General features: G+C 28.0%; 1 protein-coding gene across 19 annotated transcripts in view; it reads left to right on the top strand.

Annotated features, from left to right (window-relative positions):
• LOC111674587 (protein lap4) overlaps positions 1-13816 on the top strand; it is a 241099-nt gene that overhangs the window by 158949 nt on the left and 68334 nt on the right. For 17 of the 19 annotated variants that reach the window (XM_046949910.1, XM_046949911.1, XM_046949912.1 and 14 more), the window contains 6 exons: positions 133-162; positions 3354-3512; positions 7534-7720; positions 9895-9983; positions 10346-10630; positions 11492-11752. In XM_046949910.1, the coding sequence (XP_046805866.1) occupies positions 133-162; positions 3354-3512; positions 7534-7720; positions 9895-9983; positions 10346-10630; positions 11492-11752 (1011 nt within the window). The remainder of the gene's footprint in view (positions 1-132; positions 163-3353; positions 3513-7533; positions 7721-9894; positions 9984-10345; positions 10631-11491; positions 11753-13816) is intronic. The other 2 variants (XM_046949897.1, XM_046949913.1) reach the window with 1 other exon arrangement.

Here is a 13816-nt window from a genome sequence, read left to right as displayed (position 1 = left end):
AAAATTGTCTTTATTTATTTTTTTGTTGGCTTATTTAATTAAATAACCACCTGATCTACAAAAAGTATAAAAATACTGATTATATATACATTTTTATTTACATTTATTTTACACTACAACAAAAATCTAAAGCAAATACAAGTAGATTATATACCTTTTGAGGTAAGAAGCCTAATTAAACACATTTTGAAATCACCAAATTATAAATCCCGCTCAAGCTTCCCTCTCCTTAAATATATTGGTGTATTTAGCATTGATGTTGTTTGTTTGATGTTTTATGATTTTATTGTTTAAGGAGTGAGATCGAAAAATTCTTAACACACGTTTTTCATTACATTTTTCAACCAAAGTATTATTTGATTTTTTTTTTTTATCAAGTTACCTTTGAAAAACATGTCAGTTATTATGTGTAATGTCAATTATATTAATTTTTTTGTTAATCTGATTAAAATGAGTGATCAGAAAAAAGTGCGTACTGAAATTATTAAATATTTTCAACTAAACCCAACTTGGTCTTACAAAAAGTTGGCCAAGCATACAAAGGTCTGCCGTCAAACTGTTTCCAATGTTATTAAACAGTACCTGGAGAACTTGTCAGTTCATAGAAAACCTGGTTCAGGTAGAAGGAATGGTCCACATGATGTTTCTAAAGCCAAAAAAATAGAACGCATTTTCAAAAGAGCTCCAAACACATCCGGTAGGAAAGCAGCTCGGTTAGCTCAGTGCTCGGACTATTTGGTACGAAAAGTTAAAGCTAATGCAGGTTTAAAAACATACAAGGCTCAAAAAGTTCCTGACAGGAACGCTGCTAAAAATTTAGAGGCCAAAAACAGAGCACGGAAATTGAAGTCAAGTTTTATAAAAAATATTCTTGCTGCATAATGGATGACGAAACGTATGTTCTGGCAGATTTTCCGCAACTTCCAGGTCAAAAGTTTTATGTTGCTGATGCTCGAGGGAATGTTGAAGAAAAGTTTAGGACCCAAAAGCAGACAAAATTTCCCAGAAAGTTCTTGGTATGGCAAGCAATATGCAGTTGCGGCAAAAGAAGCCAATCATTTGTTACAACGGGCTCTATAAATACCGAAATTTACATCAAGGAATGTTTACAAAAAAGGCTGCTTCCATTCATAAGACTTCATAATGTGTCCACTTATTTTTGGCCTGACTTGGCATCCTGTCACTATGGTAAACAAGCCCTTGAGTGGTACAAGAACAATAATGTGGTATTTGTACCAAGAGAGGCAAATCCTCCAAACTGCCCGGAGCTAAGGCCAGTGGAGAGATATTGGGCTCTTGTTAAAAGAGAATTGAAGAGTACAAAAAAGGTGTCCAAAAGTGTGGTAGATTTTAAACGGAGATGGACTACATGTTCGAGCAAAGTGACAGAAAGCACTATAAAAACGTTAATGGAAGGGTTTCCGAAAAGGGTTCAAAATTTCATCACTAGTGATTAAAACTATAAAAATATTTTTTTTTTTTTGTAAATTGTAATAATAATTTGAATCAAATAAAAAAAAAAACATAAAGCTTTAAGTTTAGTGTTTTTTTTATAAACATATATGTATGTTAAGAATTTTTCGATCTCACTCCTTATTTAAAAAATATTTATTTTTTGTATATAATGCTAGTTAAAGAATTTTCTTAATTGTATCTAGTTTCCAAAAGTACATTTTCATAACTCATCAACGATGTTTACAAGTTATATACCCTCTTCGAAATTCGGTACATACATTCTTAGAGTAACTTTTTTAAGGTAACTTTTTTAAGGTATCCCTGTCTATAATATTTTACATAAAATATTGTCAAACTAAAAGACATGCTTTCATTAAGGTCCAAAACAATAAAAATAGGATCTATAGTTTAGAACATATAGGAAGAATATCAAATTTTATGCTTCTTGAAAAAAATCTTAAAAAAATTGCATTTTGAACCTCAATAAAATCTAAACTGTAATAAATTTGGAAATATATTACTTCGTATTTGTACAAACAATATTTGTAGCAAGTTTCATTAGCATTAGGGGTAATGATTACACAAAGTAATAAATTATTTGGTCAAGTACAATTACTTGTAATGTGTAATTGAGCAATAACCAATTATAATAATTTGTAATTTTAATTAAAGCATTTATAATTACAATTACTTTTAATTTGTAATTGACCAATAACCAATTACTTGTACTTGTAATTAAAGTTTTGCCAATTACAATTACAAGAATTATATATTCTGACTTGTAATTTGGCTATCACTAATTACAAATTACAAATATTAAGGAACAATATTCACAATTACAAGTTATTGTAATTGAAAATTCTTCAATTACAATTACAAGTAATTGATAAAATTTCAATTAGTTAGTTTGAAAAGAGGAGCGCTCCTTAATCAGTGCAACAGGTGGGAATCGAACCCACCACCTCTGGTCTACCAGACTAGAACACAAACCTACCAGAGGCCACTTCAATTACAAATAATTGTAATTGGCAAAACTTTATTTACAATTAAAAGTAATAGTAATTGTTAATGCTGGAATTATAATTATTTCAAATTTAATTGTAATTGAAAATGCAATCCTTACCCCCCAAGTCTGGCAATGAATTATCATTTTATTTTTTAACACGGGAAATATAAATTATATCAAAACAGTGGCGGAAGCCTTTAAAAGACAACCTACCAAAAAAGTTCAAACATTGTAAAATGTTTTACATCATACGTATCCAATTACTTTTTACAATATGAACAAATTAAGGATTTTACTTTGAAATATTAGTACATATATGAAGTAGTTTGATTAAATATTTTTAAAATATAGATAATTTTAGGCTATTTAAAGTATAATTTTGCATGTAAATGTTGTTTTAAATTTAATATTGAGTTCTTAAGTAAATTTAAACAAGTTGGCAAATAGATGAGTAACTGCTAAAACTAAAATAAGGTTTTATTATTTCATGTATATATACGGCATATCCGTGTTCCAACATAAAATGCAAATAATTAAAAATTAGATAATTAAATGGGTTTTTATTATTATTATATTATTATTGCTTTATCAGCCTGATCATAACTTTTTGATCAAAAACTGTCCTTTAAGTTTTATATCGGCATTAACATTCGTGAGATAATTTTAGAAACTCTCAAGAAAGTGTTGGGAATTATGTACGTGTTAAGTGTGTAATAAAGACATGATTCGCTCCAGTTACTTATCAATTTACCCAACAATTTAAATATTTTCTTTTTAATCTTAATGCATATAAAGTTATGCATATTCAACAAAGATGAACAACTAACATTATTTTTTTATTCCCTCTCTCCTTTTTTTGTTTCTTCCATCATATCGTTAAAATAAATCACAGGAAATTATCATCAGTAAAACTGATGGTGAACGCCTTGGTATGCACATTAAGGGTGGCCTTAATGGCCAGCGTGGCAATCCAGTCGATCCAACAGACGAAGGTGTATTTGTTTCAAAAATAAACTCCATTGGTGCGGCTAGACGTGACGGAAGGCTTAAGGTAAGTAAAAGAAATTATAAAACAGAAAAATATTACTATTGTTCCTGCTGTTGCAGAATGCGAATGAAACTATTGTTGTTCCAGTCAAAGGAACGATGATAATGTAGTTGTTGTGTATTTATGTTTTTCACTTGGCTTAAATAAATATTTATTTTATGCCTCTGGCCAGTTGTTGTTCTTCTATGAGTGTTTCAAACGACAGGTAGTTGTACATATGCATGACATTTAAGTATGAAATTGCAATGAAGCTGCCACTGTGTACTATATAAGAAGAGGACTTTATAGTTTTGTTTGTCCATCGTATTTTTTGCAGCTTTAGTATAATGCTAAACTTTGTGACAATATATTTTATGTTATATTGCTAAATCTCTCTACAGGTAGAAAGTGGAGACAATAATTTTTCCATAATTAAGCTGTTGCTAACGCAGTACAGTAGCAGTTGGTAATTAAGAACTAAAAATTTCCAATACTTTTGTTGGCTGGTATTACAGCGAAAAACAAATTTAGTTTTGGTAAAATAAAAAATATATCAACAAAAACCAGGACAATATTTTTTTGTTTATATTAAAAAGAAGCTGCGTGGTGGATAAATATTTGCAAATATGTACGTATTTTTTGTTTATTGTAGTATTCCCCCGATAAAATATACATCACATCAAAATTTAAAGGAAAAATTTGATTTGATTTTTTGATGCTGTGTTGCTGTTTTTCTCGTTTCGAGAAAAATTGCTTTATTATGGGATGTACCTACTTACATAACCACTTACCTTTCAGTGACAACTACCTTTCGTCTGCATTACTTTATTGTTTCCTACTCATGACTTTTCTTCAATCTAAAAAAACAAAATTAAATTTGTATGTGAAAACCATTATTTGAGGCGCTATAAAATAGCTAAGCTCAACATTTTCTTTGTAAGCGGAATGTTAATTACTTCTTTACCTCCCTATTTGCAAGCTATTGTAGAAGTACTAGTTTCCGTATTAAAATGCTAATGAAGAGGTATTTAAAAGTGTTTTTATTGGCATTTTAACTCATTGCATTTTAATGTCAGCTTTTCCTGGAAAGAAATTTCATTCAAAATGTTTCTCATGTAAATAAAAATTCATTTTGTATTTCGCTATTATTTGGGAAAACATAACTTTAAGTTTTAATGATTATAACAAGAGATTTATTTCACACCGAAATAAACCGACAAATTTGAAATTTGATATATCTATATGAAAAACTTTATTATGACACTTGTTTTGTAGCTCTCATTTTGGATCATGTCAGTCTCGTTGTAAACGAGCAATTTTTTTAATCTCAAAGGATAGTTCAAGTAGCTTGGAAATACAAGTGAAAACGAAGACTTTTAATGCTTCAATGAGGCTTAAACGTTACATTAAAAACATTAGGGTCTATAGTAAGCATACCACTACTAATGAAAACACTTTTCCGGAATATCCCAGTTGGAAATTTTCTTAAGACGTTTTAGGGAAATACTTCATGACATGTCAGAATTCCAGATGAATTTGTCACTACTTCCCATACAAAAAACTTCATGACATCCCCTTATATTTTCGTGTATTTTGTAAAATTTATTAAATCGGCATGTTGCAAACACTAGGGACAAATTTATGACATATCATAAAGATGTACAATTGAACTGCCATTGACAACTTTCTTATGTAGGTCAGCAGCCATTTTTAGAAGTCTGTCAATAGCAGCTGACACCTAATGACCTGCCATGTAGTTATTCCAAATCATTGTAATAGAATTTTTACAAAATTTATTGGTATTAAAACAATGTTTTGCAATACATACTTACTATATAAAATTTGACAAATAAAACTTAAAAATAATGATTTCATTTGGATGAAATCATTAAGTATTTATAATACAATTACATTGTATTATAAATAATTTCAGTTTTACCAATTACAATTAATTGTAATTATGATTTTTTTCATTACAATTAATATAATCATATGATGACAATGCTTTCAATTCATTAAGACATCTTATATTTATTGTCACTTAAAGTCAGCTGCAGAAAAACTGCTGAAATGTCATCAAGTCATCCATTGTAAATTTTCATTACGTGATGACTTGTACGCGATGAATAACCTCTGACATTGTCGTCAAGACAGTATTTTTAACTGAGATGTAACAAACACAAGTTACACAGAAAAAAAAATATCGGTAGTTTATTTTCAATTAACACTTTTTCTTCTTTCTTTAATTTTTATTTGTTTTAATTATCTCGTTGTTTAAAGCCTAAGTGTACAATTTTGATTTAATTTTTAATTGATTCAATTAATTTTTTATTTAATTGAAAAAATTGTCTGGCCTAGGAATATATGTAATTCTTAAATAGGGATATAATATATGTTCAATTGTAACAATAAAGTTTTATTATTCAATTATTGACATTAATTGTTCTGGTTAATTCTTTATTTGGAAAAAATACATATTTTGACTTGTTTTACAAATTTGGTAATTAATATAATCATTTTGGATATAGGTGTAAAACTTACTTGATACAATTATTTTGATAATTGAAACTTATTTTCAGTTTTTTCTGTGTATGTGTTTATAATTTTCACATTTTTAATGTGGGTTTTATTTTTAAATCCTAGGAAATAAATTAGAAAAATATATTTGGATAATAATCCACACGTTTTTATTTTATTTTTCAACAAAAGTTCAACTATCTGGTTATCAATTGTATTGGATTAAAATTGCAATTTTTTTTGAGACAACTACCAACCAGTAATTGTTAGTTCTATGACAACAAGAACAAAATAACGTAAACAAATATGAACAAAATTTAACCACCTGAGTATTAAAATCTATAAAATTTCAAAATAAATTTTCTTTCAAGAATCATAAACGAGCAGATTTTTTCTATCCTAGGAATCTAGTTTTCTTTCCTGTTGTCTATTCTTACTTGATTTGAATATCAATCTCTTCTCTTACTTCATCTCATACCGTTTTACATTTCCCTGGGGATTTCAGAGACAATGAACTATAATGATTTCAAATACTACAACTAGTAAAATCTTGTTTTTTTATGAAAAAATACAAAAAACAAATGTATGCGCTGATGAAATTGAAGAAGATGAAAACGACGTTAGAGAAGATGTTTGTTTTCTTCTTGTTTCTTTAAAAAGGAAATCCATAGAAACTTGATAAACTCTTTAGCAAATTCAAATACAAGTGAAACTACTCTACACTACGAGTACAACATCCCAACAATGTTCACAGTATTTCAACAATATGTAGAAAAAATATTTGACTTAATCATACATACATGATCTGGAGGAAAAAGTTATTTCGTAAAAAATATTTTTTTCTCCCACCGTCAGAAAAGTTTGGAGATATTGATTAACTTTAACTTTATCTCTCGTAAAGCAGTTGTTATATAAAATTGCTATAGATAGTTTTTGTGAAAATCGGATGAGGATAAGTCCATCACCGACCCCATCCCTCATATAAGATCCCTTCCATTAAATTCCTTTAACTCTTTTTATACAAACAAAATATCTTTACCGAACTTAAGATCCTATTTTATTAAAAAATTTCTTTAAGACTCATAACTAATATATATACACACATACATACATTATTTCAGTACATATACAAAAAAATGTTTATGTACCTTAAACAAAAAAATTTTATTTAAAATATACTCAAAACTGCTTTGGGGTATCATATGACCAATCAAGTCCAGATGGATTTTTTTTTTAATCGATCCTATTTAATATTTTCTCAGTACTTAAAAAATATTTCATATCTTTGTTTTTTTCCTCATGGTTACCACTCCGATGTCCTGAAGACAATTAAAATTAAAGTATAGACATTCAAAATTAATCCCAATATATTGTTCTACTGTTTAATATTTTGCCCCTACAGTCTTTTAAGTTGAAATCAAAAAACGAAATAATTTTTTTCTTTCACACTCTTTTTATTCTTTCTTTAAATATTATTTTTATTTATTTATAATCCCTTTTTATCTTTTCTTTATATTTGCAAATTTAGGTTGGCATGCGTTTGTTAGAAGTGAATGGGAACTCCTTATTGGGAGCTACGCATCAAGATGCAGTTAATGTTTTACGCAATGCTGGAAACGATATACATTTGGTCGTTTGTAAGGGATACGATAAATCCAATTTAATTCATTCCATTGGTACAGCTGGTGGCATGAGTACTGGCTACAGCAGACATGGTAAGTGGCAAACAGCTATAATAAAAACATCAACAACAAACTAAAAGTTTTTTTGTAAAAGAAAAAAAAATCAAAATCCATCTATGCATACAACACCATTTCTTGATAACAACGAAGAACGGCCATGATAAAAAGTATAATTTTTATAAAGAACATGAAAAATATATGTATGTTGTATTAGACGAAGATGCTATTCTTAAGAATTATTTTTTAAAAGTATTATATTCTACTAGATAATACTTACTTTCGTATATATTATCAGACAGAAACAATTACAATACAGATTACTTATATATAAGAAGAACAGCTAGATATATACATTAGAGTGCTACAAGCTTGTATGGAGGAAAAAAATTATCCCACAGGCCTCCCCTCCCTCTTGAATTGTTCTATGGCTTATAAAACTATGTCCTGCAAAAAGTTCGGTTTATTATTGCGAATTCCTTTTTATATTCTAAAAAAACATTTTAGTACTTAAATAGATCTATATTTACTCGGATATTAGTTTTTGTCTTTATTACATAATGCAAACTTGTTCTCAGCTATGGTCAATATATATTTTCCCCTTGTAAATGCACTTAAAAATTTCAGAGCCTTTGCGGCACCTGTTTTTTATGTGATATAGTTTCAAAACCAATAGAACAATTTTAGAGGGGGAATGGGCTAAATTCGCAACTTCGTTTTTGTGCAGCACTCTAATATACATATATAGTTTCCTATAATGCAAGATTGTGATTTTATTCTTTTGTTTTCAATGTTGGTTTCAATTTTTCTCCTACATTTTAGTTCTTTTCATTCTGATTTTTTCTAATAAATGTAAATTATTTAAAACAACACAAAGAAAGCATTTTAAGGATACATTTTCTGTTAAAATGATAAAAGTAGTTGTTGAAACATTTTCTTTTATTAAAAATAAATTTTATATATTTTATATTGTAGAATATAAAAGTACTTTAAAAGCATCATTAATTTTGATGCAATTTTATATTTTATTAAACTCAATTATAGGGTAACTGAGTAAATAGTCCAACCTACATACATAAATAATAAAAAAAAAATCATGTATGGCAATTATACCCAGTTTTTACGCATGAGGACATTTTAAAGAAACAAATATCCAAACACCCTCAGTTTTTCTTCATATACATATGTATGTATAATGAGCTTGATGCTTTTTTATTTTCGTTAAGGTTATTAGACATTGTAACAGTTAATGCATGTGTCGCTAAGACAGAATAAAACCTATATTATTTGGTAGCATTTCCGTAAAAGAGTCCATAGCGGTTGCCACTATCCGAACTAATAAATCAGTTTTAATATAAACTCTTTCTGACATAAACAAAAATATCTAATAAGGACATACTTTGAGTAATACTTTAATCAAATTTGAATATGCTTATAAGGTTGTACTAAAAAAATACAAAATTGCTCAAAAATCGCAAAAAAGTACCCTTCCGGGAGAAGTGAAACTAATTTACAACATTTCATGTTATTCATTTCTTCTTATTTCAATTTTAACTAACGTTTTTTAAAGCTTTTATGAAGTTTTAAAATAAAATTCAATTTCTTTAAGGTTATTTTAAATATTGACATTTTGAAGTAAAGGTATATTTTTTTTTCAAAAATTTATAAGAAAAATATATTGAAATTATGACGTTTATTGCGTACAGTAGAACAGTGTTTAAAATTTCTCAAAAAAACAAAAGCGAATTTTAATATATATTGGTGTATTGATAATAGGATGATATTAAAAAATAAATTATTTTCACTTTTCCAAAATTTGAATTTCGCACAGAAAAACTAGTAGTTTGAACCGCCGTGCATGTGTACAATATAAATTTATTCAAAGTACTGTATATCGTTAGAACAGAAAACATTTTAAGGCCAAGAACGAGATTTTTTGAATTGCACACATGTTCGCAGTTTTGCCTGACTTTATAAGTTCATACCCCCAATCAGCAGTATTAAGTAGTAGGCAATTTACACACTTCTGGATAAATCCTAATGCTTATAAACGTTTTCAAATCGCAGCCTTAGTGACTTTAAAATATTCTAAATGTTCTTCTTGAGTTTGACAGCAATATTAATATAATAACAAAATAATTAAAAAAAAAATAAATAATTTAAATCTATTATAAACATTTTATATAATATATTTTTTATTACATCTGCAGGTTCTCGTGCTTCTGAAACTGGTTCCGAAATAAGCCAAAGTCAAAGTACATCCAGTTTAGATCGTGATGATGATGAACGCTTAAAACATGTAAGATTTAGAATAAAAAAAAATCGCTAAATGTAAATTTAGTAAAGAAAATGCTAAGAAAACAATAAATTAAAAATCTAAATTTCTTGTAACATAAAATCGTTTACAAAAAATTCTTAAAATCAATATAAATATTGTTTATGTTATTTTTAACAAATACCTATTTCTAAAGTGTAACCATCCAATTATTGAATATAAAAAAATTGTGAAAAAGTATTCAAATTTAAATTTAATGCTTTTCTAATATTTATTTATGCTTTTTTCTTGTTTTCTTTACATTTATCCAATATACTCGTTGCTCTGGCTTGTCTTAATGTATATTGTCTGATGCCTGACTCTTCCTCTGTATTGTTTATTTAAAGGATTTGGAAGTTTTTGCTGAACAAAGTAATGAACAACCCACATCAGTATTAGCTAACGTTGCTGCCATGGCTCATTCACCCACCTTAACAACAACAGCACAAACAGCAACATCAGTACCGACAGCAGCAATTCCAACAGTTAAACCTACAGATGGTTCAAATACAGCACAACATCATCATCATCAGCAGCAGCAACATGATGTTGCTGCTGCCACTGCTGTTGCTTTGGCCCATAATACAGAACAGTCCTTGGCTTCCACTAAAGAAAAGAGTACCCCTGAAAAAGTAAGTGTAGATATTTGTTAAGTATATGTCTGTGTGTAAGGACAACTGCTTACTCGTACTACACAATTACAAGTACAACAGTCAGTCCTTTTGAAAAGTTTTTGGCTTTTAGCATTCCATTCATAGTATTGGTACTACTTGTGCCCCCAACATATATGTTGAACGTATAGTTTAAGTGTTTGCTGTAATATCATCGTTTATTTTTTCAGTGTTATCTTCCTTTGCCAAACGTTTCCTCTTTTTTAGTGCTTGTAATGTCTAACGGTTTGTTTATTCTATTTTAGGATTTCTAGAATAAGTTTTTCATTTTTAAAAACTATTTACCTTTTAAACAGAAGTAAATAACCTTTGGCACGTCTGTGTTATACATTTTAAAGATTTTATTATAACTAGGAAATAGTTTATATTTTTTAATAAAAAATTTAGGAAATAGGAACAAAATTTTTTTATCGAATTGAAAATTATATTAATATTACAGGAAATACGTATAAATAATTAAAAAAGATTTGTCCTAACCTTTAAAAGTTCCTCGTTTGATGTTTTTTTTTTTGCTATATTGGAAGCAAATGTTTCGAAATTAATCTGTTTTGCCCACACCAGTTAAAAGGTTTTAAATTTATTTAAGAAATTTCGGTGTGAAAATATTTGTATACGAGTGCGTAGGAAACAACAGCAAAGTGTAAAACAAAATTAAACTTTTATCCAAAGGAAACTAAAACATTCTAAAAAAAATATATATTTTGTGGTGTTACTAAGTTGAGTCAATACCTTAAGAGAATAAATGCCATACTAAACTAACTAAGAGTTGAATAGAAATTAATTTGTTTTTTTTTTTTTGCAATATTTGCTTTACATCTCAAGGTTTTGGAAATTGTACGAGCTGCTGATGCGTTTACTTCAGTACCACCCAAATCACCATCCGAACATCATGATCAGGATAAAATACAAAAGACTACAACGGTCGTTATATCAAAGCATACACTAGATACAAATCCAGCCATACAACCGGCACCATCAACGGGTAATGCACCAACATCACCCACGTCACCGTCGGCAGCAGGAACATCACCTCAGATTTCGACAGCAACACCCTCGCCCGTTTCACAGCCCCAGACACCACAGGTATGTTGTTTTAAATGAAATTTTAATAGAAAACAAATAAATGTTCAACTCCATTACATAAACAGTGAGTGACAATGCAATGGCAGTTACTGGAGTAAAAACTTATTCAGGATTTCTTTATGTTAAAATACTTATATATAGTGTGTATTATGTGTAATTGTAATAGATTTTCAAATTTTAACGAACTTCCAACTTAAGTGATTCATAATATTTAGTCGGTATATTACGTACTTTTGGGTAAATATAAAAATTAATACCTTACCAATAGAAGCTATAGTTATTTAGAATCTAAGATTTACTTATTAGAAGCACTACAATTAAAATAAAACAGTTTATTGTGCGTTCCTTTTATGGTTATCTATAGCTCTAGTACAAATTTAAATTATTTTTCCCTATTCAAAAAGATTTCTGAAACTTCTTATATATATTGAATTGAAATTAAGATTTTCAATAATGACGGGTAGGGATTGCTCTTATTTGGCACAATAATACTCATTTCTTGAGATGCATTCCTACAGTAAAGTGGTCTACGAGACACCCTTATTCCATATGTTTCCCTTATTCCATTTTATTTCTGAAAAGTGGTCTAAAACTCATTAATCACGTATTAATTACGATATAATAAACTAAGTCAGTATTAATGACTCTTTCAACTCATTGAGAAATGACCTATTTTGGGACTTAGCCAAAATATAAATTATGGGCTTAAAGAAAATTGCTTGTGTAGGAAATCATATGTTCGGAAATGCCGACTATAATTTCTAACGCCTTACATACATATATGTATATTATAAGTAATAAGATTGAATCGCCAATATATATTCAATTACAATTATAATATAATATTTGAGGCCAAATTAATTAATTTACATTCTTGTGACTATGAATTTCCCTTCTTATAATTACATCTAAATGTAAATAATAGAAACTTATTACAAGTAATTGTAATTTTATTTTTTATGGCTCAATTTTCACATTCCAAGTAATCTTTTCTTCACAAGCCTGCCGGAGAGAAAATATTGTTTAATAACTCATGAATATTCCAACCGATAGCTTACTTTCTAATCGTTTTTGATTTATTGTTTACCAAATGATGGTTTGATTTTCTAAAAGCTACATGCAACAAATACATATTTTTTTAAGGATTAAAACAAATATATAATTAAATAAGAAATTTAAATTTCCTCCAGGATTCCATTAAATTGTCACTTGCTGTATAATGAATGTTTGTGGATATGTATGTATGTATTATAAATTTTTTAAAACATATGTCTGTACATATTTACAAGTATCCATATAAATATGTATTTTTGTATATAAATATTTATAAATGTTACTAATTTGTATGTATGTAATTTTTTATGTCTGCCTATGTGTGTCTGCGTTTTTTTTAATACAACTTATTTGTATGTGTGACAATGCGTGTGTGTTTAATATGTTTGTTCTCATTTAACCATTTACTTACCATATACGTACATAAAATTCTTATTTACCTGCTACATGTGTAGTTTACATATATAATGCCATATGTTTGCATATGTATGTATGTGTTAAAATATACACATGTCTGTATGTATATGCCACCATAATTTTTATTGTATGTGTGTATGTTTCTTCTTCATTTCCTTTGATGTCATTTATGTTTTTAATCCATATCAAACATAAAAATCTTAATCCGTGTTTTTTAGAGTGCTAATTGTTTTTTAACTCCATACACATTTTGCATTAATTTATATTATACAGCCAACAAATAAAAGAAAATAACTTTAAAATGCGTTGTATAAACATAAAATAAATGAAAAAAAAAAAATAATGTTTAAAAAAAATGAACTGAAACTTTCATTTGTATTTGTGTGAATTTTTTGTTTGTTTTGCCACGACTTCCGTTTCACCATACATACACATGTTCTCACCATAAAAATTTAGAATTTTTATTATTTATTTCTTTTATTTATGTTTTTTTTTATTTTGTTGTTGTTCGCAATTTAACCATTTAAATGTTATTAATATTTCATACTCTATGTTTATGTGTAAATGAATTTATTAATTTTTTTTACTTAGTAT

Source organism: Lucilia cuprina, chromosome 4 (assembly GCF_022045245.1).
Source record: "Lucilia cuprina isolate Lc7/37 chromosome 4, ASM2204524v1, whole genome shotgun sequence".
Classification (NCBI taxonomy): domain Eukaryota; kingdom Metazoa; phylum Arthropoda; class Insecta; order Diptera; family Calliphoridae; genus Lucilia; species Lucilia cuprina.
The sequence above is the reverse complement of the archived record's forward strand: the minus strand, read 5'-3'. Positions and strand labels throughout refer to the sequence as shown.